Here is a 26,555-nt window from a genome sequence, read left to right on the forward strand (position 1 = left end):
TAACAGAATGTCCCAACCATGGGAATTCCAAGTACAAGAAAATTTCAAAAGCAGGGTTTGAAAAAAAAAGTAATCAAAAACCGTAATCAAACTCACGTGGGTGTCACCAATTCTAATACAACCTTTTACCTGGACCAGGGCTTGCCTGTACAAACTCAGCACTAAAATTTTGGTATATGTAGATTTCTGGTAACAATCTGGCAAAACATTAAATGGAGTGTTGTGTATCTATTTTGCTTATGTTATGCTAGTTTTGATAATATGTAAGTAAAACAGCCATTCCAACAGTTTACTCTAGTTTTAATTACACACTGTACCACTGCATCTTAATTACAACTAAGACCAGTATTTTCTTCACAGTAAGACACTGATAACTAGGAAGTTGATTTTCTTCAACACTAAACAGTAATCACACAGCAAATGAGTATTGTGCAATAGAACAAACACATCTCAGCATTTGCTATTTAGGCAAACAAACCGATTGAACATTTAGTTGTTATATTTACTGTAAAGGCAAGGCCATGGGTGGTTTTATGGAGGTCTTCGCAATTCATAGCATAGTTACTTCAGAAGAGACATTAAATTTGAATTACTCACTTATTTAACTGGCAACTATCCATTTAGGTTCGGCAAAGGCACGGTAACGTTGCGCAAGATGTTTTATTGAATTTCTTAAAATAACTGGGATATACTATAACTCATGAAAACTTCACTTTTTTCTATTTTATAAAACACTTACCATTAAAAGTAATTGCACCCAATAGTAATTAGAATGCACTGTAAAAGTGTGAAAATAAGGAACTATGATTGCACTTCCAATAAAGTGTCTCTTTAAATACAGCACCGCTGTTGCTAATCAACTGTATTTTAATATTAAAATAAACTGTTTTTAACAGCAGCATTAGGTTTAGTTAACTTAAGCTACAGGCTACATTTGTTTAAATGCAGTCTCCATGGCAACAAAAGCCCATTAAATTCTGAAATTTCACTGCTACCAAGTGGCACCTTTTCCTCCCGTGAACACTGCACACCTGAACACTTTGTTAGTCAGCCCACTAGTCAGAGTTTGGCACAAATGGACTGTAAACAGACATAAAAGATATCTTGGATTCATGTGAGAATTAAAATTAATTACTCTGCGGTAGAAGCAGCACTAAAGAGAAGCACTGGACACCTCGACTCACACTTCTCAGATCAAAAGAAAGTTATGGAAGAGCACAGAGATTGAGGAACTAAATGTTATTAGATCTGTCAATATGAACTTCTAAAAGGAAGAAAAAAGAAAAGAAAAACCACCCAAGGAGTAGGGAATAAGCCTTTCATTTAAATGTTCAATTTAACTATTACCAACCTTAGAACCTTAGGCTAAGCAGAGGACTGCATATTCTTAGAATGTGGAATATAACCTATTTATTCCATTTGTGTTTCTCTTTCTCTCCTGCTCTTCCTTTTGTCAGTAAAAAGGGGAAAAGCTATCCAATTAAATACAAAAGAAATTCCCTGTAAGGTCAAAAATCAAAAGTGAAGCTACCATTCAAGGGAACGCCTTCATATTCAATCATTGTGTCAGTGGTTTCTAATTGAGTTGAAATTAAGTGGATTAAAGTCTCTATAAAGCATATTCCACCTAGTACACCGTCTGTACCTGCGATTCATCTAGAGCCCAAAGGTGTGTAGTTCACACTAAATGTACTTGTTCAAGCCAGTCACTTGAGGTTTGAGGTGTTTGGCTTGAAACATCTGAACCATCCCCCTTGTTGGCTGCCTCACTCCCACTGTTGCCAGCTTGGGATGCTCCTTCCTCAGCCAGAATATTTTCCTCCAAAAGATTTTCTTCTTCTATCTGGGTTCCTCTACCTTCACTTACAACAGCATCTTCAAAAACGGAATCTTCTTCAGGCAGCACCAGTTCCCCATCCCTCATGCCTTCCGACCCGTCCTTGACACAAGGGAGCTGGCAATTGGCACTGATTTCCGTAGTTGTTGGAGGAATCAGAGCGATACTCTGAGGGTTCATGTCGTGAAACCAAGCCATGATATTGCCTAGAAGGTTATCGTTGACGTTGGAGTCCTGGCCAGCTGAGTCAGGGTCACTGGATGAGGGATAGAAGTCACTTCTTGCCTCGCTGAGAGGGTGTGAACTAAGGGTGTCAGTTGAAAATGGGTCATTTTCTGCTCCTAGTCTCATGAGGCTGTCACCAAGTTCCAACAGCTCAGAGCTGCTCAATGCAGTTCGAGGACTATTTGTATTCCTGGGGACCGAGTCAAGCCTGGAAGGTAAAGAAGTGCCTATTGCGCCTAAGGATGCTTCATTACTGAGGAAGCCTCTAGTTTCTTCATCGATGGCCAGCCCAGACTCTTGCAGTGATAACTGTATTGCGAGAAGTATATTGGGATCATCTTCATCCAACGAACTCAGAGCCTGAGGCAACAGAAAATAAATCCACTTTAAAATCTGATTGAAGGAAAAAAAGATTTAATTTAGTGAGGTTTCCCACTGTTCTTTTATCAAATAGATACAGTAAAACCTGAGAAAGCCACAAACCGTATAAGGCGAAAAACCTGTCAGAGAAGGAAAACTCAAGTATTTGCCACTAAAACAAGTGATAAAGAAGTGGTGAGACTGTACCCTATCAAAGGCAGAAAACTTTTTTTAAAAAATTGTAATTTGGGTTAAAGTTTAACAGAGTAAATTCACTTTCCATATAGCAGTTCACACCACATTGTCTCATGACATTGACTACGATTTACCTCTGCCCTGTGTCCATCCGTCCATGTACTCCTACCCCCTGAGCTGTCTCCCTGTGCATAAACAGCCCTTCTTTCTCCCATGATTGTTCTCTCCAAGGAGTGTATCTACCTCAGGTACATGTTTTAACTCTTATGCCTGTCTTTTGTTTGGCTAGAAGCCACAGGTGTGGGTTCAATTCCAGACCTGAAGGGCAGCTAGAGACCATAGCCTCAGTGGTTCCACCAGGCTCTATGGGACCAACAACCTGGTCTCCCCTCCCCACCCCCATCAAATGATTTTGAGTTTTGTTTCACATTGTTCTCCCTCACTATCCAGGATCTCCTCCACAGATCCCCCCGAGTGGCTGACAGTGGTAGCCGGGCATCATTTAGTTCTTCTGGCCTCACAGTCGTATAAGCTGAGGTGTACCAGTTGCGAGGACTAATTGTTTCCATGAATCTTTGGTTTTCTTCATTCTTCTTTGCTCTGGACGAGGAGAGACCATTGTTGCATCTAGATAGCTACCTGCAAACTTTTAAGATCCCAGTCGCTACTAGCCAAAATAGGAGGTGGAACAATGTTTTGGGTAGTATGTTATGCCAGATGAGCTTGATGTCCCCTGCATCTATGGTCCTCAGCCCACAGGTTCAACTACTCGGTCCCTCTGGGTAGCTGGCTGTGAGCAAGCAGTGACCACAACCTTGCCCCTTGTCAGCTCTACTATTCACCTGGGAATTCTTACAGAACTTACAAATACACTTGCAGAACCATTGTCTGCCAAAAGGCAGAAAACTTTTGAGACCCAGGAAAACAAGGCAGTCCATTCAAGTTCTGGCTTGCATAGGTTTCACTGTATAATTAATATGTTTTTTATTTATACAGAAGAATTATTTTATCTACTCAAATGTTACCATGTTTTCCATGCTGAAGGAAAATAAAACTCATAGGAATCTTTTTCTCTCTTTCTTTAAAACAAAGATTTTAGAGTAAAAGGAAGAAAAAGGAAAGCCATAAAAGAGAATTAGGAAACGAAGAGAGCAAAAGCCTGGGGCAGTGAGCTGGCCAGGAAGACTACCTGAAGAGAATCCTGGTTTTCCGAGCGGCTGGCAGGGGCGTAGTCACGCAGGGAAGAGCTGTGCAGCACGCTCATAGATGCAGAACTTACCACGGAGGCGCTGGGTCTGTGGCCGCTGCCACCTTCTGGGGTATCTGTTTCAAAGCAATTCATAGCAAACACAATCTAGTGACCAAAACCAAAACCAAACTTACTGCCGTCAAGTTGATTCAACTCCCAGCAACCCCTCGCTGGGTTTCTGAGGCAGTATCACTACCTTCTGAGGAGTGGCTGGTGGGTTTGGACCACCAGCCTTCTGGTTAGATTTATTCCTTTTTTTCCATACGTCTCTCCCCCTCCCCACTTAGTGCTGACCTTTCCCTTATTACATATTGCCTTTTCCTTCCCCAAAGTTAATCCATGTCTAACCCTTAGGTAGTGATTTACCCTGTCTTTCCCTCCTACCCCTGGTAAAGAATGAGTCTTTCTGTGTGTAAACTTTTTCTTAATTTTTTACAGTAGTGGTCTCATAAAATATTTGTCCTTTAGTGATTGACTAATTCCATTCACCATTATACCCTCTAGGTTCACCCATGCTATGAGGTGTTTTGCAGATTTATCATTATTCTTTAATGTGTAGTATTTCATTGTGTGTATGTGCCATAGTTTATCCATCTGTGGATGGGCACTTAGGTTGTTTCCCTTTTTTTTTTTTTGGGCTACTGTGAATAATGCTGTGATGAACATGAGTGTGCGTACATTTGTTCATGTCAAGCTCTTATCTTTCTAGGAAATATGCCTAGTAGTGGGATTGCTGAATCATATGGTATATTCGTTTCAATTTCTTATTCAATTTCAATTTCTTTCACATACCACTTTCCACAGTGGTTGTACCGCTTTACAGTCTCACCAGCAGTGCCTATTTTGAGTACCTTCCAACTTGAGGGGCGGCTCATCTTCTGACACTGTATCAATAAGGCCAGGAGCTGACTGTGGAATAGACTATCAATTGCTGATAGGCAAGTTCAAGTTGAAGTTGAAGAAAATTAAAACAAATCCATGATAGCCAAAATACAACCTGAAGTATGTCCCATCTGAATTTAGAGACTCTCTGAAGAATAGATTTGATATACTGAATACCAATGACCGAAGACCAGATGAGTTATGGGATGACATAAAGAACATCAAACATGAAGAAAGCAAAAGATCATAAAGAAGACAGGGAAGGAAGAAAAGACCAAAATGGATGTCAGAAGAGACTCTGAATCTTGTTTTTGAATGGACAGTAGCTAAAGTGAATGGAAGAAATGATGAAATAAAAGAGCTGAACAGTAGATTTTAAAGGGTGGCTCAAGAAGACAAAGTAAAGTATTAAATTAAATACGCAGAGGCCTAGAATCAGAAAACCAAAAGTGAAGAACACGCTCAGCATTTCCCAAACTGAAAGAACTGAAGAAAAAATTCAACTCTTAAATTGCAATACTGATGGGATCTATGGGCAAAATATTGAATGATGCAGGAAGCATCAAAAGATGATGGAAGGAACACACAGATGCACCAAAAAGAACTGGTCAACGTTCAGCCATTTCAGGAGGTAGCATATGACTAAGAACTGACAGTACTGAAGGAATCAGTCCAAGTTGTGGTGAAGAAAACTGGCAAAAAACAAGACTCCAGGAATAGATGGAATACCCATTGAGATGTTTCAACAAACAGATGCAGCACTGGAGGCACTCATTCATTTATGCCAAGAAATTTGGAAGACCGTTAACTTGGGCAACTAACTGGAAAAGATCCCTATTTGTACCCATTCTAAAGAAAGGTGATCCAACAGAACATGGACATTATTGAACCATATTATTAATAACACACGCAAGTAAAATTTTGCTGAAGATAACTCAAAAACTGTTGCAGCAGTATATTAACAGAGAACTTGCAGAAATTAAAGCTGGACTGAGAGGATGGTGTGGAATGAGGGACATCACTGCTGATGTCAGATGGATCATGGCTGAAAGCAGAGAATACCAGAAGATGTTTACTTGTGTTTTATTGACTATGCAAAAGCATTTGACCATGTGGATCATAACACATCATGGGTAACATTGTGAAGAAGAATTCCAGAACACTTAATTGTGCTCATGAGGAATCTGTACAGAGACCAAAAGGCAGTTGTTCTAACAGAACAAGGAGATATTGCATGGTATAAAATCAGGAAGGGTGTGCATCAGGGTTGTATCTTTTCACCATACTTATTCAATCCATATGCTGAGCAAATTATTTGAGAACCTAGACTCTAAGAAGAACAACATGGCATTGGGATCGGAGGAAGACTCATTAACAATCTGTGATAAAAAGATGACACAACCCTGCTTGCTGAAAGTGAAGATGACTTGAAGAACTTACTGATGAAGATCAAAGACTACAGTCTGCAGTATGGATTATACCTCAACATAAACAAAACAAAAATCATGCAACATCACAATAAATGGAGAAAAGATGGAAGTTGTCAGGGATTTCATTTTACTTGGATCCATAATCAGCACCCATGGAAGCAGGCATCAAGAAATCAGATGACATATTGCACTGGGCAAATATACCTTTTTAAAATGTTTAAGAGTAAAGATGTCACTTTGAAGACTAAGGTGTCCCTGACCCAAGCCACTATCTTTTCTATAGCCTCATATGCATGAGATAGCTGGACAACAGGTACAGAAGACAGAAGAAGAACTGATGCCTTTGAATAGTGGTGTTGGTGAAGAATACTTAAAAATACCATGGACTCCCAGAAGAATGAACAAATCTGTTTTGGAACAGGGACAGCTGGGATGCTCCTTAGAAGTGAGAATAGCTAGACTTCGCCTCATCTACTTTGGTCATGTTGTCAGAAGGTACCAGTCCCTGGAGAAGGATATCATGCTTAGTAGAGAGAGGGTTAGCAAAAAAAGGGGAAGACCCTTAACAAGATGGAGACACACAGTGGCTGAAATGATGGGTTCAAGCATAACAAAGACTGTGAGGATGGCACAGGATCAGGCAGTGTCTCCTTTCTGTTGTATACAGGGTCACCATGAGTCAGAGCTGACTTGATGGCATCTAACACCACCACCAAGCAGCTCTGGTGGGGTAGCGCCTAAGGCATTTGACTGCTAAACAGAAGGCTGGTGGTTCAAACCCACCAGCCACTCCAAGGAAGGAAGACTGGGCAATCTACTTCTGTAAAAATTTACTGCCCCCAAACTCAATGGGGGTTGCTATGAGTTGGAATCAGCTCAATGGTAGTGAGTTTGGTTTTTGTTTTTAACACTACCACCAACCAGCATCGTATGAGGGTTCCAGTCCCTCTACACCCTCATCAGTATTTGTAGTTCTGTTTTTTTGAACTTTAATATTAATGCTGGGGTGAGATGATATCTCACTGTCATTTTGCTCTGCATCTCTGCAATGGCTAATGATTGTAAGCATTTCTTCTTGTGTTTGTTAGGCACTTAAATGTCTTTGCTGAACTGTCTATTCATATCCTCCATCCACTTTTTAATTCAATTTGTTGTTGCTGAGGTATTTTTGTTACTGAGGTATTTTTTAATTTAAAGTGGTGATTTCTCCTGCAGTGCTGGTGAAAATCACTTCATCTTTTTGGCACTTCTCATCCATGTTTGTCTCACCATCAGCAGCAATCTAATACGATTATTTGCAATGCTTAGTTTTTTTGTTTTACATTTTTCTTGCACTATATATTTCTATTTACAAATGGAAATGCTACTATTCAATCCCTTTTTTTTTTACCCTTAAGCAATAACAAAGGTGTTTCACTTTTCAGATTTCTTAAAACTGAAAATTTGGGAATTACTATAGCCTGAAGAGCAACTTTTAGTTCTATTGATGTTGATTTATTAAACATGATCTGCTGCTATTACAGTTTGAAGATTTCCAAGTAACAATTTAACACTTAAATGCTGAAAAATTAAAATAATTTATCTCTGGTACTAGAAGTTTTCTCTTTAAAAGAATGTTTATAGGAGAACTGAGGCCAGGAAAAAAAAAATCCATGAATATAGTTAAGAGTATTAATAGCTACAGCTTATTAAGCATTTAGTAGGTGATTCATATCATATTAAGTATTTTTCATGCCCTATCTTATTTAATCCCCACAGTTAGCCTACAAGGCAGCGCTATTATTGCTGCTTTAGCATGAAGAAAACAAAGCTTAGGGAGGTTACATGAGCTGACTGAAGTTACATAGCTAATACACAGCACAGATGGGGTTATGAGCCCCGATCTGTCTGATTCCATAGCCCATGTTTTTTCTGTGTCTTGTGATCACAGAAACACTTGCATATTGATTATCTAAATTACAAATCCTTTCACAAACATTTAGTCAGGTTTTAAGAATAAACTCAAGAGAACTAAAAGAGTAACACATACTCAACCCAAGCACGTACCTAAAGTGCTTTCACTTGGCTCATCAGCGTCCGGAGGACTGCTGAGCAGACTGTGCACGTCTCCGCGACGGCGCTGCTGTCTGTGCCTCCTCCGATACTGAAATTCAGCATATTCCTGCATAAACCAAAGGTTATAAAATACAGGAGAGCATGCAACTTTTTAAATGCAAATAAAACAAAAATTACACCTTTTTCCAGGAAAAAAATGTGTGATTTTATACATATATTATAAAATCACATGGCTTTGGGGGGGGGGGAACCTTTCCAGTTTTGCCATGCCAAAGAAACAGAAATGGGAGAATAGAAAAAGGAAATTATTAAACAGACATTACAAATGCCTAGAGACATTGGGAATACTTGCAATGCTTGGTCATATTTCATATCACTGATGATTTCTAGAGTTTTGTTGTCTAATACAGGGTTCCCTGGCTATCTGAAAGTAGAGCATTCCAATGAAACTTTTTGCAAGCCAAAATGGTGTAAAGTGAAGAAGCAATTACATTCATTCACATGAGAAAAAATTTTGACCATTTCCATACCCAAAAAATAACCTACCAAGTCACACCAAATAACACACAAAGCCTTAGAATATACAAAAACACTAACAGTGTTCACAGACACAGTTCAAAGCTATGGCAGTTTGATGCTGAGATGTTGGATATACTTCCTAGGGAGGGAGTCTGGCAAAGTCACTCTCACTGCTCAGGGTATGTGATGCCTCTTTAACAGCTGGTTACAAAACAACTCCTAACCCTACTTTGCTTTTTTCCATAAAAGCGAAAATCCTCTGTGAATTTCTTTCGTTTAGCAAAAACAGGTATTAATGTAGGTCTTTCATAAAAGTGAAGGGTTGTAAAGTGAACTTTCAAAAAGCAGGGGATACCTGTGTTATAAATAATATCTAATCACTTTATTAATATAAGTTAGACTCTCCCTGGAGGTATGGGTTTTGAAGAAGTGACCATGATATATGCAGAACAAAATACAAAAAAACAAACTGAAAAAGGGAACATACACTGCTAAGACCTAGGTTTGAAAATAAGATGTCATTTGGCTTCCTTTCTGTATTAGCAACATGGGAAAAATAGAGATTTTAGCAGATGTGTCTGTGAGTCTATTTTATATTTGTGACAATAACTTAAAGTGGGTCTACTATTATCAGAGGCTACGACCTGGGACAAATTTACATTTCCAGATTTTAGTGACAGAAGACAAAGGATAAAAGCGAGGCCTGTGTAGGGCATCAGCATAAAGGGGTAATTTTGACACCTGTTATAGAGTCTCTGATAAAACACTATTTTAGTGTTTATCACTAAAACCTTTTACTCAGGTTTATGATTACCTTGGTCACGCTTTAAGAATATTCAGGAAGAATATTCAATATGCTTATGCTATGAAAATACTAGGAATTAAGTGAAGACAATTTTATATCACAAATAAAACTTTTATATCATACCACTCTGATTAAATTGATAACCAGCCAGACTTTTAAGTAGTCAGATTCTAGTACAAAGTGGGAAGCATCCTACCAGATTAGGATAGTACTGCAAATGCCCCAAGGGATTACTGAGGTCCTTTAAAATTTCCTGCTGAGTGAGGCATCCTCCTTTTTATCCTGGAGGCCTAAGATGTCCAACTAGATGACTTATTATGTGTTATCATGACTCACTGGACCATTGAGAACCACCACATTTCTTAGCTAAAAATGGCATAAAAACTTTATCTCAATTAAAGATTTATATTTAGGAAGAATTTACTTACTTTGTAGACTTGATGATACTCACTGTTGGTGAGTTGACTCCAACTCCTATCAACCTTACAGGACAGAGTAGAACTGCCCCATAGCGTTTCCAAGGCTGTAAATCTTTATGGAAGCAGACTACCACATCTTTCTTCTGTGCAGCAGCTGGTAGGCTCAAACTGCCAACCTTCTGGTTAGCAGCTGAGTGCTTTAACAACTGTGCCACCAGGAATCATAGATTTGTTGCTAGTACAAATTTATTCTGAATTAAATAAATTATCACTGACCATAGAATAGGAGCTCTGGTGGCATAGTGCCTAAGGCATTTGACTGCTAACCAGAAGGCTGGCAGTTCGAACCCAACAGCCACTCCTCGGAAGGAAGGTTGGGCAATCTACTTCCATAATGATAGCGCCTTGGAAACCCAAGGAGGGGTCTCTACGAGTCGGATCTGACTTGATGGCAGTGAGTTTTGAAACTGTAGAATACACTATTTCCAATTAGAAAAAACCTATGTGGTTTAAAAACAATTTGGAAAGAAACTTGCTCTATTTCTAATTATTTTGATAGAAAGCTCAAAAAGAATTCTCTCAGGATGCAATAGGTTTAAAATATTGTTTCCATATTATGAAATTTATCTGAAAATTTCCAAAGATTCCTAAGATCTTCAAGTAATTATATATAAAGGCTTTAGTCAGGATACTCCAAGTTAGTTTGAGAATGTTAAGGCTATAAATAAGATTGAAAACCTCTAGGATTTGTAGGAAAAGAAGTTTCCAGGACTTTTTTGTTTTCTGTAATAATAGTTACCACTTACTGAACACCAACACTGTCAGTGACTTAGTAAGATGCTCTAATCCTCCTATGGGGTGGGTATCACCTTTGACTTTTAAAGATGAGAAATTAAGGAGGAACATAAATTAAGGTCTAGTAAGTCACAGAGCTAGATCTTAAATCCAGGTATCCCTTAGAAGTGAAGAGTATGCGCTCTTCACTGGGCCCCACTGCCTATAAAGTGGCATAAAACAAGTATTTACATTTGCCACTGATATTCAATTCAATTTAAAAAGAAGATGCAATGTACTTTTTTTGAAAACATTTAACCTAAAAATTCTCATTGGGCATAATTAATTTTTTCAGAGGTTACATTAAGGCAAAAGAGCTTATTTCTAAAAATATAATTTTGGCAGTTATCTGATAGTTAAACACTTCACTAGCAGAATTTGAAAATTTCACACTGTGAGATAATTCCTTAAATTTGCAATAAGGGTTACATAAAAGCTTGGTGTTTCAATGTGCCAACGACTTTTTAAAAAGAAAAGTAAATGAAATAATTTCTATAAAATCCATCAATTCACAAAAAATAAATTTAAGAAGGAAAGGTTACTTATACTTTCACAATTCTCAATTTCTGAAGGAAAAAAGCTCAGTAATTATATATATAAATATTCTTATGTGAGGTGGCAAGTCCTCCCATCCTTTACAAAATGAATCTGTGACAGTCATATAGCAGGCCCTCATAATTCAAGGCCCAATACTTCAGCATGCCTAAAGGCATTGTCAAGTGCTCTGGTGGCGTAGTGTCTAAGGTATACCAGAAGGTTGGTGGTTCAAAGCCACCAGCCACTCCTCAGAAGGAAGAATGGGCAATCTACTTCCATAGAGATAACCCCTCGGAAACCCAAAGAGGGGTCACAATGAGTCGGATCTGACTTGATGGCAGTGAGTTTGTTTTTTTGGTGTTTAAAGCAAATGTCAGAGCCAGAAGCTGCCAAGATGATAAATACATGATTGTGAATATACCAGTAAAGGTTTTATTTTTGCTAAATTGTGTTTCTACCTTGAAATACTGAAATTTGTGGTATTTTCTTTTCCTGATAATTGAAGCTTTATTTCTCTTTTTGGTTAGCAATTTACCAAAATATCCCCAAAGCTGAAACTGTATTATAACATAAAAATAATAATCAGGATGAGCTAAAGAAAAAGGTTCATAATTTGCTTTACAGTTAAAAATTGCATTAATATATTTAAATTTCTTGCAATTGACTTCAGAAAGAACTTCCATATCAAAGCTCTAAGCACGAATTGTTTTCTCAGGTCAACATTTTCTTGTACATATCTACCAAGACAAAAGACCACAAAGTGATTGCAAGTATCCTCAGCAGCTGAAAAGAGAGAAGAGCTGATTTAAATAAGCCACAGTCATTCTGGATAATAATCACTTTCACTGTCTTTCAGTTGCGTGACAAACAAGGGTTTCATCATTTGCCCTGCCCCTTCTAAGAATGAAGCTAAAAAGTTACTGTAAGTGTTGACTGGTTTACCATCTTATAAAAATCAAAGAAGAAGACAGAAGGAGAGAGAACTGCTAAAATCATTTATAATCAGATTCAATGGTGACAGTGGCAATTTAAATCTCAGTAAAGAGCATCTAATTAAGATTTTCACCCCATCCTGTTTTTATTTGTAGCAACTGCTATTGCAGCATTAATATCTCAGATCTTTGTATTTTGCAATGGTATATTAATATCAAAAATACTAAATAAGAACAGTGTGAAAGTCTTACAGGGAAGCAGACAACAGTTAAGAAAAGCATTTCTTTCTGCATAAACATTATTAATGTCAAGTTTCCATCTTAGCAATTGATTGATTCTCTCATGTTTGTTGCAGTAACTTTACAAAAAAAGATTGTTGCTTATTTAGGTTCTTAATAGATTCAGACTGAAACAATATTACAACTAGATATATATTTCTAAATAAAAATTGTATCTCCATTGACAAATCAGAATATATTTTCCAAAACTCTCTGCTATAAATTTGCCTTAATTCTGATTATTCACTAATTAAAAACACTATGAGGAGGATGCATTTAATAATGTAATGACAATTTAATATCATAAATAGCTAAATACAGGCTCTGCGGAGGCATTTTTGTTACAAAAGAAAGAGAAAGCAGCATTGACAATCAGCAGGGGGATTTAAAATAGATAAGAGACAAATGCAAACAGGACTGCATTAGAGAAGAACACAAGTTTAAAAATAAATAAATAAACCCACAAAACAATTACCTCAGGTGATGCAAATCCTAAATATTCCCAATCCCATGTTCCACCAGCAAAGCTACAAAGAAATTAGACATACCATTTGATTTATTGTCAGTACTACAAAGTATAATCAGACCCTTGCCTTTTAAACATTACTTTTAATGCCTCTGCTTGACACTTGCTTAAACAAAGCAGATCAGCTATTAAAATAACAATTTTGTTATTTCTTTCAAAATCTAAATTGTGTTATATTTGTGTAAAATGGTGGAAAAAAATAAAAACCACCACATTAGAACCAATATTTTATGGGTGCTCCTATTTTTATAAGTGTTTATGTAAAAGTAGGTCAAAGGAATTTCTAATGCATTTAATTTTTTGAATTAAAAACTATGCTTCAATTTATAAGTGCAGTGTAAGTGTCTGAAATAAAGCAACCTACACTCAACTGCTCTCCAATGGATGAATTCAAATCACTAAATTAACTACTAATACTAGATTTCAAATTTCTTCACAACCTCTTAATACAAAAATATAAATATGACTATAACAAGTCGGTAAAGTTTTCAAATTCTGTATCATATATTTACAATGATCATATCACTACATATTGTTGTTTATTGTTATGTGCCATCGAGTTGGACCCTCACTACATATATTACATGTTTAAATTGATGCACTAGAACACTATCTGAGTTATGAGTTCTGCTGAAGTGTAAAATTTAGCCCAATTTAGTCTGAGGAACTACACAATGGCAAACAAAAAATAACAAGAAATCATCAAAAAGAAGTTAATAATATTTATCAGTTATCCACATCCTAGGTATAAGTAACTTCCAGGGATATGAATTCTAATAGGATTAAAAAAAACCAAACAACTGCTAGCATTTGTGGCTGGAGCTAGGATGATATACACAGTGCACATCCTTTTTACCTGCGCCTTGGAGCTTCTGGCGAGTCTGCAGGAGCAACTCCCCGAGCCACAGACGCTAGGAACTCTTGTCTTTTCTGCTGTACAAGGCATGCTGCCTTGATTATCTTGTGGCGGGGTGTGCGAAGGTAAGGCCTATTTACTTTTTGAGCAAGATCTTCAGTGACCATTTCGAGGTCTGTCTATGGTAAGACAATGGGAAAAAAGAAGGAAGATTATAGGCTGAGTGGGTTAGTTAACATCAAACCTAGAATCTATATCGTTTCTCAGTTAAATTGAACTCATTTGACATTAAAAATTAACCTAAATTTTGTCTCCCTGTTTAATGTATGTTTCCTATTTTGTTCATTGTTTCCAGGTTGTGAAAGAGAAAGAAGAGTCATGTGTGAAGGCATCTTGAATTAAAAAAAACAGCATTCATTTGATAGGCTTTACAGCAATGCACTTGGTATGGATTATAAGGAAATGGTGAGAAAAGCATTATCTGAAAATGAATATGAAGCCTTCAAAGAAATGTAGGATATACATCAGTAGAGGGCAGTTCAAAGAGATGGTATGAGAACTGTAGCCAGAGAAAAAGTTTGGTAGCTTCAAAAAAGAGGAATGCATAATAAAGTTAGCCATAATGGTCAAGTGGCTTAGATGTTTCTGTTTTTTAAATAATATAACTTCTAGAGGAGCTCTGGGAGCATAATGCTTAAGGTATTTGACTGCTAATCAGAAGGCTGGCAGTTCAAACCCACCAGCCACTCCTCAGAAGGAAGATGGAGCAATCTACTTCTGTAGTGATACTGCCTCGGAAACCCAAGCAGGGGTCGTTATGAGTTGGATCGGATTTGACGGCAGTGAGTTTGGTTTTTTTGGTTGTAACTACTAGAGTTATACTTTGAAAATAAACTAATAAATTGCCACTTTCCTATCTTGTATTTAATGTGATTTGTTTTATCTTTGAAGATGAAATTCCTAATTACATAATTAGAAAGAGGCCAGATTTCTAATTCACCCAGTTTAAAAACAAAGAAATGTGGGGAATGTTTGTATAGCTCAGAACTTATTCAGACATGCAGAGTGGTTAATTTAAACATAAAAAGAAAAAAAAAAAAATCAGTGTATTACAGATAACTTCTCCTTTATTTAAAATTGATTCTAAAAATGAAAACAAAATTGTTACTAATCATACCCAAATATGATAAAACTTAAATGATTGAAAAATGAGAAAATCTGTTTTTTCATAATAAAACTAACATTAACATTAAGTTTAAAAAAGATATCTTACTTGCATGAGTTCAAATATTTCTTTCTTTGTGCTTTTAGGTTCTAAGAAAAATCCATATGGATAAGAACACTTAAGAATGCGTCGAGTTTTTAAGAGCACGTGAACAGCATCTTCAATGAAAGTGGTATCTGGACAGCCTCCTTCAGCTATAAAGTAATTCAGGGACAGTGAAATTCTGTTTTGTAAACACAATATTAAATTAATTGAACAACTATGTGTTCTTTAAAAAGGAAAGAAAAAAAAGGAGAAGAATTCCTTAGAAGAAGGAGTTGTATGATAAAAGTTATTTAAACTAGACTAAAAACCTATAGAAAACACTCATGTACGACATTTATGCTTTTATAAGTAAAACACACACTGCACTGACCCAGGAATATCAAAGGAGCCACAAAGGGATGCATGCACTTGTCTTGGGTTGGGTTTCCTTTCACCCTGCTGGCAAACAAGTCTAGCTTTAGGCAAAGCCAAAGATTCCATGTTTTTTATTAAGCTTTTTAGGTTATCCCTAGGGAAACTTTGCTGCTCAAGAATTACAACAAATGCCCTGCTAAGTTACCTGCTAAGAAAAAAGGCTAATTATAATTAAGCCTCTGCCAACACAATATTGTAAGCAAGGGACAACATTCTGGGAAACAACTGGATGACTAATGTTGCTTGATAAAAAAAACTTCAGTGAAAGAGAACAGGAGAAGGGGAAAAGGAAGAAGGAGGAGGGGGAAGAGAGAAACTCTTTTACTATTTGAGCCTGTTTCCAAATATTACATTAACTTTCTAGGTTTTTCCTTAACTGTAAATATATAGAAAGCACTAGAATCTCAGTACATAAGTAGTACTGAAAATCAGATTATTTTGCATGTCTGTAGAAATACACTGTATATATATGTACAATGATATATATACATAGACCACAGCAAAATTTCAGAGTAAAAGCAGTTTCTAGGGTAGGTATGTGAACTAAGATGTAAGAAAATGAAAAACAAGACAAACGTCACCTCCCACCATTTTAGTATGTATGATAAGTGTATAAAGTTTTGTTTCTTCCTTTCCAATGCTTTTATTGTCAAATTCTTTTGCACATCTTACTGTGTTGTTCAGAATCCCCGGAACGATAAACAGAAGCAGCAATTCACATCTGCAAATATTTATTGAGTGATTACTATATGTCATGCACTGTTCCATGCACTAAGGACACATCACTGAGGAAAAAGACAAATCTCCCTGCTAAAGAATTACAGAACAAGGGAGGTGTTTTTTCCTTTTAATTTTTACTGTGGACAATACTTTAAGCGTTTGATATTGGTGTGGTCACTGTAGAATACTGAATCCTAATGATGCAACCAGTGCTCAATCCACCTTTAGAAATGTCCTTTTTGATCTTAGTCCTCTCTCACAGCTTTGCTTTTTGACCTCCAAATGTCTATTATTTACCAATGAGATAATTTCTTTCAAAACTGCACTTGACTTCTACTCCACTAGGTACTCTGCTAAATTTTCTCAAGAATTGGGTAGTTTGTGTATCTTGCTCCTTTGGCTAGATCAGAAATGTCCATGAGAGTCCATCTATTTTTACCAACATTGTAGAACAGCAGCAATGGTACAGAGTAACCAAAATCATGATATGTATTTATCTGGAAACAGAGTAGTTCTCACTAACAGGAATATGCTATGTAAAACAAACAAACAAAAACCAGTCTATCAAGTCAATTCTGACTCAGAGTGACCCAATATGACAGAATAGAACTGCTCCACAGGGTTTCCAAAGCTGTAATCTTTAGGGAGGCAGACTGTCACATCTATCTCCCACAGAGTGGCTGGTGGGTTTGAAACAGTGACCTTTCGGTTGGTAGTTAAGCATTTAACCCCTGTGCCATCAGGGCCCCTTAACGCTAGGCAAGCCAGGTAGAAAATCCAATCACAGTGCCCTCCTATGCTAAGCTGCACTCAGGCTTTCAGAGAACTCACACAGTACTTTAGACTAATAGGGATAATGTAGTTCTTTAACAGGCTTAACCAGTGAAGTGCCTTTAGCATGGAAGAACATTTGCCATTAATCACCAGACATACTTATAACTTACTTTCTTTGAGAGCTCTACTCAACTGCTCCATCTTTTCTTTGGCTGTTTTAAGAAGGCGTTGTTCTAACTGAAGGGATAGAAATAAATAATTGAATCCATTCTCTTTGCTTATTCACAGCATAATCCAGCTCAGTTGAAATGATTTGGGACATACCTTATAGCTATGCTCATGGTTTTTAAATCTTGTATAGTAGTGCATAAATCTGTCAAGTTCCTGAAATCGCTTGTGTTTCTTCTCAGCCTAGGAGGAAAGCCCATAAGTGACTCTTAGAAAGATTACTAGTTATTAAAATTGCTTTAAAGTCATTACAGAGGGAGGCTGAGATATATAAAACTTTTATTGTCACCAAAATTAAACAAGGAAAATTGAAACAAACAAACTAGCTCTTAAGTTTATGGAGCTACTTTTTTTATTTATGTTAAAGGCTATTCTCAAATATTCAATTTAATGCCTCATAAAGATGAAGATAGGAAAAGAAGAAATGCAAAATACTTTCAATGGCACCAAGGGTGTAGGCAGAGGTCTTTGATTAAACAGTTCTCTTTACCTCCACAGTCATTTCCTTGGATTGCTCCTCCACATGCTGAATCACTTCATAGCGAGTACATCTGTAATAACCTCCAGTGGAAGAACTATGTTTTTTCCATTCTTCTAGGCAAATCCAGCAAAAGTCATACTTGCACTTCAAAAGAAAACATATATACCAACATGTCTTCATGTTAATATACAAATTATTATTTTTTTCCTGTCCATCTTTTTTTAGAGATTAAACAATTGTGCCCGTATGACCAGGAATGAATCCTTCAAAGACATGCCCTCTTTCTCTTGTTCCATCTGGAGACCTTATCTTCACTATAGAAAGATGTGGGCGTGGCTTAAAATACTGCCTATAAAGATTAATTAAAATGTAAATTACAAGATTATAAAGTAATCACAAGGAAATATTTAAAATGTTGATAGGATATTCTTGCCAAGTAATAACAAGATATACTGACAAATGTTCTTATTTTTCAAGTGTATGATAATTTTGCTTTGGTCTATAAAGCTTGAACAGTCCATTTCACAAAACTTCTGTTGACTTCAACAAATTGGGTTTGAAACTGAGAACAAGTAAAACAGCTGACATAAAACCTGGTTCCTTTTTTTTTCCCCAGAAAATCTCACTTATTAAGTACCATAATTAGCAGACAATGCCAAAAAATATGAGAGGATTCCTGTATAAAACACATCATTTTCTTTTATGCTTATGGATTCTGAGTCAGAAAGATCATCCTATTGCAAGTTTATAAAGGAATACTCCAAGTTTTCTTCTGGTACTTTTAGGGTTTATTTTAAAAATGTTAACTCTTTGAGTTCTTCAGCATTTATCTGAGTTTACAGTAAGAAGTGTAAATTCAATCCAGATAGCTGCTCAGTTGCCCCAATACCATTTATTGAACAGCCCATGTTTTCTCCACTGGGGAGATGCCACCTTTATCGTATACTAAATTCCTATGTAGCTGTATCTGTTTTCTGGGCTTGCTTTCTACTTCATTTCACTAGATCCATCTATTCATGTGCTCGAGCCTTTATAACATGGTTTACTATTTGAAAAAGCTAGTTTTCCCTCATCATTCTTTTCCAGAGTTCTGCTAGCTATTCTTGCTTTATTTTTCCATGTGAATTTTTGAATTAGCTTTTCTAGACGCCTTATATGCCTCTGAGCACGCTGTCATGCAAACCCCATACCAGGCACACTTGGCCCGCACTCACAGGCAATCTCCAGTTTTAGAGGTCTGGTGTCTAAGGCACTGACTGCTAACCAGAAGGCTGGCGGTTCAAACTCCCCAGCCACTCCCAGAAGGATTGCGAGGAGTCGCAACAGACTTGACAGCATTGAGTTTGATTTTTTTTCCCCCCTAGATCTAGAAACAAAACCTGTAGGCATTCTGGTAGGCCTCTTTCTGTCTAACAGCTTGGTTGATTTTCCATTCGTCTTCTTGTGTGTCCTAGAGTGCGTTTTAAAATTTTCTTCTTGGAAGCCACAGTATTTCTTGTTAGGTTTATTTCTAGATAAATGAGGTCCCAACAACATACACTAAAGTCCCATGAGAAATTAGTAAAGAGAGGTATTCTCTTTTAGTGTATCTTCTATCTGGAGGTTGGTACATGAAGGCTATTGATTTCTGTACATCAACTTTGTATGCTGCTGCTTTACTGTTGTTTTATAGTTTTTCAACTGATTTCATTTTTTTTTTTTTTTGGGCATACAATCATGGTGTCTATAAAAACTGGTAATTTTTTCACCTCATTTCTAATTTTTACATCTCTTTCTTCATAAGGAGCCCTGGTGGTACAGTGGTTAAGTGATTAGCTGCTAACCAAAAGACAGGTGATTTGAACCCACCAGCCATTCCACAGAAGAAAGATGTAGCAGTCTGATTCCGTAGATTACAACCTTCCAAATGCCATGGGGACAGTTTTACTCGTCTTAAAGGGTTGCTATGAGTCTGAATTGACTCCACAGCAATGGATTTTACTTTCCTCATCTTTTCTAATTACAGTGGCTGGTATTTCCAGTCTAATGGTAATAGTAGTGGTGAAGAAGAATATCCTTACTTTGTTCTTGTTTTTAGTGTGAGTGCCTCTAATTTCCCCACTAAATGCCTTGCTGGCTTTTGGACTAAAGTAAATTTACTTTTATCATGCTAAAAAAAGAATCTATTTCTATTTGAGTGTTTAATAAAAATGGTTGATGATTTTTTGTCAAATGCTTTTTTAGCATCTATGAAAAATATATGACTTTTCTCCCTGGACCTACTGATATGATGACATAGCAATAGCTTTCCTAATACTGAACTATTCTTATATTCTTAGAATTAACTCCACTTGCTCTGCTGGATTTTGTTTGCTAATATCTTTTATTCCCACCTCTATCTCTAATGTCTTTGCAACTTCTGCATTGTTAATCATAAGTAAGATTGATTTAGTGTTTTTATTTATAATCTTGTCAAGTTCTGGTAGCAAGGTTATACTCACTCATAAAAAAGAATTTGGAAGTTGCCCTTTAAAAAAAAAATCCTGGAATAGGTTAAATTACATTAGAATCATCTGCTCTGTTTAATGTTTTATAGGCTCCTTTAAGTTTTGGTAAGGAGCTCTGGTGATACAGTGGTTAAGGCATTCAGCTGCTAACCAAAAGGTCAGTGACTGGAACTACCAGCTGTTCCGCTGATGATGCAGTCTGTTTCCGTAAAGATTTACAGCATTGGAAACCATATGGAACAGTTCTACTCTGTACAAGGGTCACTATGAATAGGAATTAACTTGATGGCAGTGAATTTTTTTTTTTTTTTTTTTTTGGTTTTAAGGTTTGGTAAAATTTTCATGTGAAACTGTCATGGCCTATTGCTTTAAAGTGGGGAGATCTTTGAAAAACTCTTCTATGCAAATGGGTTTGTTTCTATATTCTCTCTCTACCAGGGTCAGTTTTGATAAATTATATTTTCTTAGAAACTTAATGCATTGCATTCAAGTTCAAATGCTCTTTTCAGGAGTTACATTATTATTTTAGTTGACTTTGTTTCTCTGATTATTTATCTTATTTCTTACATCATCATTTAAACTCCTTGAGCCTCATTTTAAAAACTATATTAGCTTAGTGGTTTATCTGCCTCACTAGATTAGAAAGTAATTTTTTGGGTTTACTTATTAGTTTTATTGTTTTTCAGCGTTTAAAGCAATTTTTGCTTTAAAAAATACATTTCCTCCTAGTTTTTTCCAACTGTATTTTGCTTTTCTAATTCTTGAGTCACCATTTGTCTTCAATCTTACTTTGTATTGATATAAGTGCATAAACCAAAAACCAAACCACATTCACTGCCGTCGAGTCAAATCCTACTCATCGCGACCCCTCCTTGGGTTTCGGAGGTGGTATCACTATGGAAGTAGATTGCCCAACCTTCCTTCCAAGGACTGGCTATTCATACTCTTTATGATTGCTTTAGCTATATATCCTCCAGGTTCTGATAAAGTACTACCTTCATTATCCTTGTTTTCTAGAAATTCTATATTTTCCATTTTTATTTCTTTTTTGACTAGAGTTGTTTGAGAGATTTAAAATTTCCAAATAAAAAGGTCTTTGTGCCTTCTAACTTTGTTATTAAGTTCTATTTTATTCCATTATGATCAGAGAATGTTGTTTGTATTATTTTAAATTTTCTAGAATGTTACTGAGGATTTCTTTGATGAGCAATGGTCATTTTTATATGAATGTTTCTTGGTACTTGAAAAGACAGTGGATTCCACATTCTCATAATATATACTTGAATATATAGCAATCTGATCTACCTTAGTAATTATGGCATTTAGGTCTTCTATGGTTTTACTTATTTTTTGCTTACTTGATATGTCATGGGCATAGAGATGAATTACAGACTTTATACTCATCTAGTCCTTCACAACATGTGCTTACACATTAGACTGTGCACTTATATATCAAGATTCTGGCAGGGGGCAAGTTCTATTCCTGTAAGGTATAAGCAATGAATCGGAAACGCCTTGATGGTAATAGGTTTTTCAATAAGCAAATTTTGTGCTCATTTGACAGCAGTATGCTTCAATGCAGGGTTCTTGCTTTTTTAAAATTTATTTTTGTTTGAAATATACACAGTAATACCTGCTCCTATTCCACAGTATCTAGACATGATGATCATTGAGATTCACTATTCTTCACATTGTGTCAACATTCTTGTTATTTTGTTCTAGTTGTTTCATTTCCATATACTTAATCCCGCTGCCTGACCTTCACATCTATGCTTTAAAATAGCTGTTGATTCTTTGGTCTTACTAATTTTTTTTTTAAAGCAACACAATATATGGGTGACAATCTTTACTCTTTGTGCTAAACCTAAAAATAACTTAGGGGATAATTTCGAGGTTTAAAGAGCAACTCAGGGCTTAGTCTCAGAGACTCCAATAGGTCCAGTAAGTCTGGATTCTTTAAGAATTTACAGTTCTGTTCCACATTTTCCTCCCTTTTTTACCAGGATTCAGCTACTGTGTTCCTAAAGAAGGATAGACATCAAGCTTTAGATGTGAATTTAGGGGTTGCCTGGGGCATGGCTTGGGCCTTGAGTCTAAGGCGTGTGCTCCCAAACCAGCTTTGCAAAAAATACACAGGTGAGTATTGGGCACGAATACAGCTGTCTCAGTTATCTAGTGTTGCTGTAACAGAAATACCACAAGTGGACGGCTGCGACAAACAAGACATTTATTTTCTCATATTTTAGGAGGCTATATGTCTGAATTCAGGGTATAGCTCTAGGGGAAGGCGTTCTCTCTCTGCAGCTCTGGGGGAAGGTCCTTGTCTTTTCAGCTTCTGTTCCTTGGTTTCCTGGAGATCTCCATGTGGCTTGGCATCACTCTGCCCCCATCTCTGCGTCCTTCACTTGTTTGTTTAAGCTCTTCATGTCTCAAAAGAGATTGTGTGTGTGTGTGTATGTGCGTGTGTGTATGCAAACAATTCTTTTGGGACCCTTACTATGGGAGGTTGACAGGTAGAAGAGGAGTCAGGCATTCCTGGATCTTCTGGCCAAATAATATCAAATCCCCATCCTTACTTTTAACACTCTCTATGAAAATAAAATTAGTAATATAAATCAACACTTACATTACTCAACAATGAATGTAGAATGCAATCTCCTAGCCCCATGTGAAACCCAACAAAATTTTTATGCTTATAACATTTCTCCCTTGGGTTGACAATCAAACTAAATTAAGATTTCGACTGCAAAGCATGCAAAATCCTGACTTCTTACCTTAGCACACTGCATGTGATTGCAGCCCTCATTCTTCTGTATCGGAGACTTACAGTTAGCACAAGGCTTGGAGTTAGTTAACAACCAGAGACAATTGGCAGCATCCTCATAAGCTTCACTAACTCCCACAACTTCGAGATATTAAGCACAAACACAAAAATAAATTGTTTAGTGAACAACTTCAGGGGAAAAAACTGCAAGTTTTCTTTGTATGCTGCCTCTCAATTTTAGTCATATACTTATTTTCCCATTATGACCTATGGCAACATTTTAAAACTGCTTCATTTTGAATGGCATAGTTGTAAGGAGCTATATTCCGAAAGTCTTATTTATGAAACTTGGTTTAAAAGAGACTTTTCCTTAGCTGGGTATCCAAATAAACTGGAAAAGAAATAAACAAAATATAAAAAAAGCAATATGGTACTCTTCGTATAAAAATTAAAGAAAATTATAGAAAACATAATTAATTTAGAAAATAATTTGTTAAATAGGTCAGTTGCAACAAATGATGAAATGTTTTATGATACTGAAGACTGAAAATTACGTTGAAGTATCAGTATCTTTTTTATCCAGGATTGTTTCAAATAAACATATGATGAATTAAATGAGACTTGTCTAAAACTAAACTTACCATCACTTCCCCCAAATCTGCTCCTCTCTCTACTCCTTCTCTTGATAAATGATGTCATTTACCCAGAGTCAATCAAGGAAGTGTGTGATCTTGGATACAGTTTTATTTTTCAGTTCTTATTGGGTTAGCTCAAGTCCTGCACACTTTTTGTCTATACTATTAAAATATGAGAAGGTCAACCTATTTCTCCAGCTTTTTCCTTCCCACCCCCAATATATTGCCTGCACAGATTTAAAATGCAGATCTGCTTAAAATCTTTTAATGCTTGCTCACCATCTACAAGTTAAAATCAAATTCCTTTAGCAAAAATAGAAAACCCTTCATTATTTGGCCCCTGTCTGTCCTCAAACTTCTCACATCCTCTATCCCCACACCAACTTTGTACTCTTTGTTGTCTTAAACTCAATTTATTCTACTGTAATTTCGCATCTGCAATCTCAAGAAGTGCTATTTCCCACCCCGCCACATACTATTTGTCTTTTTGTGATTGGCTTATTTAGCTCAGCATCATGTCCATATTGTAGCATGTATCAAGAGTTTTTTTTTTTTTTTTTTTAATTGTGCTTTAGGTGCAAATTTACAGAGCAGAGTTTGTTTTACGTTCAACATTTCGTGTACATTTGGTTTCACTCTCCAATTACCATCCCAAACCCTAACCCACTCTCTTCCCCTCCATTCCCAGTATTTACCCCCCACCCCTCATGTCCCTTATAGTTATGCACTCCTGTGTGTCCTGCATTTCCTCCATGGCAATGTTGCTCCTCTGGTGCCCTGTGGTCATCTGCTCCAAGGGATGCATCTCCCAAGAGTATGAGGGTGCATCACCCTGGGTTGAGTGGTCTGCATGTACATCTTGTTCACTATTGGGCTGAGAGCCAGCTCCAGGGAATGAGTTTTATTCCAGGTCCAAAGTGTATCCCAGGGCCATAATATTGGGGGTCCTACCAGACTCCATCCGACCAGTAATTCTGCTCATTATTGTGTTTTTAGATTTTGTTCCAAATTTTTCCTCTCACTCTTTCCAGGAGCTCCAGTTTTGATCCTTTCCCGAGTGGTTGGCATTGGTAGCCAGGCACCATCTAGTTCTTCTGCTCTTTAAGGTCCATCATGTCTTAGGGCTGACTGCTTCCAAATGCCCTTGTTTTTTTGTACTCTTCTTTGCTTCTGATGATAGGAGACCATTAACTGCATCTTAGAAAGCCACTTGAAAGATTTAAGAACTCAGTCACTACTCACTGATGTAGATTGTGCAACAAGATTTTTATGTATTTTGTTGTGCCAATTGAGTCTGGTGTCTCCCAGTGCTATGGTCCTGAGTCAGTAGATCCGTTAGATCTCTCTCCCACAGTGTCTGGCTGTTTGTGAGGAATTGTTCTATGTCCGTCTTCTGTTGTTTCTGTAAGGATTATAGGAATTTTCTATCATTGGTATCTGCAAGATTAGCCTCTGCTGAATCTATCCTTGGTCTATAGTATAATCTAGGGAGTTCACTGACCCCCATCTGATCTTCTCAGATGTTTATTTGTTTAGCTGTAGCCTGGTTGTTTGGTGTTAATGGTAATGCAGTATTGTAGATATACTGGTATTAGCCTCTGTTGTCTCTATATCTTATGTGCACAATTCGGTGTTCTTCCTTTCCCCAGGGTTATCATGGTGGTCACAGACTCATTCCATACCATCCCTTCCCTTGCCCACCTCAGCGTGTGGCCCCCAATTAGCCCGAAATTATTGCCAACCCTTCCCTCCCCAACCCAGTAACCTACAAAGTGAGTTCCCTTTCTCAAACAAACCATTTCTTGTCTTTTTGCAGTAATGGGCTCATCCAATATTTGTCCTTCTGTGACTGACTTATTTCACTCAGCATAATGTCCTCCAGGCTCATCCACATTGTGAGATGATTCGTGTATCCTTCTTTGTTCTTTAATGTAGCACAGTATTCCATTGTGTGAATATACCATAATTTGGTTATCCATTCATCTGTTGGTGGGCATTTAGGTTGTTTCCATCTCTTTGCTACAGTGAATAGTGCTGCGATGAACAGAGGTGTGCATATGTCTGTTCATGTCCTGCCTCTCACTTCTTTAGGATATATTCCTAGTAATGGAATTGCTGGGTCAAATGGTATTTCTATTTTCAGTTTTTAAGGAAACATCACATTGTTTGCCACAATGGTTGCACCATTTTACAATTCCACCAGCAGTGTATAAGACTTTCAATCTCTCTGCAACCTCGCCAGCATTCATTATTTTTCTATGCTGTTGAACTTTGCTATTATTGCTGGGGTGAGATGATATCTCATCAGTATTTTGATTTGCATCTCTCTAATGACTAAAGATCATAAGCAATTCCTCATGTGTTTGTTGGCTGCCAGCATATCATCTTTAGTAAAGTGTCTGTTCATGTCTCTTGCTCATTTTATTTATTTATTTTTATTTGGGTGAAGATTTACATAGCAAATTCGCTTTCCATACATCAGTTCACATATACTTTGTCTCATGTCATTGACCACAGTTTACCACAATTCTCTTGCTCATTTTTGAATTGGATTGTTTGTCTTTTTAGTGTTGAGGTGTTGATGTTTTCTGCAGAATTTTGGAGGTAAGTCCTTTTCAGATATGTCATAGGCAAATATTTTTTTCCCAGTCTGTAGGGAAAGATGAAGTCTTTTGATGCACATAAGAATTTAATTTTTAAAAGGTCCCAGTCATCTAGCTCTCATAGTGCAATGCCTAAGACTCTTGACTGTTAACCAGAAGGCTGGCAGTTCAAACCCACCAGCCACTCCTTGGAAGGAAGGTTGGGCAATCTACTTTTGTAGCGATACTGCCTTGGAAACC

At 36.9% G+C, this 26,555-nt stretch overlaps 1 protein-coding gene across 1 annotated transcript in view; it reads right to left on the reverse strand.

Annotated features, from left to right (window-relative positions):
* Positions 1-1,678: 1,678 nt before the first annotated feature.
* ANKIB1 (ankyrin repeat and IBR domain containing 1) overlaps positions 1,679-26,555 on the reverse strand; it is a 166,589-nt gene continuing 141,712 nt past the window's right edge. Inside the window, exons 10-19 of the mRNA XM_007939818.2 lie at positions 23,088-23,218; positions 17,837-17,971; positions 17,443-17,529; positions 17,289-17,355; positions 15,214-15,359; positions 13,941-14,119; positions 13,034-13,085; positions 8,225-8,339; positions 3,807-3,940; positions 1,679-2,422 (exon numbers count right to left, since the gene is read on the reverse strand). Coding sequence (XP_007938009.1) covers positions 1,679-2,422; positions 3,807-3,940; positions 8,225-8,339; positions 13,034-13,085; positions 13,941-14,119; positions 15,214-15,359; positions 17,289-17,355; positions 17,443-17,529; positions 17,837-17,971; positions 23,088-23,218 — 1,790 coding nt within the window. The remainder of the gene's footprint in view (positions 2,423-3,806; positions 3,941-8,224; positions 8,340-13,033; positions 13,086-13,940; positions 14,120-15,213; positions 15,360-17,288; positions 17,356-17,442; positions 17,530-17,836; positions 17,972-23,087; positions 23,219-26,555) is intronic.

The sequence above is a fragment of the Orycteropus afer genome, unplaced genomic scaffold, assembly GCF_000298275.1.
Source record: "Orycteropus afer afer isolate SDZICR_OR568_19922 unplaced genomic scaffold, OryAfe1.0 scaffold00063, whole genome shotgun sequence".
NCBI lineage: Eukaryota > Metazoa > Chordata > Mammalia > Tubulidentata > Orycteropodidae > Orycteropus > Orycteropus afer.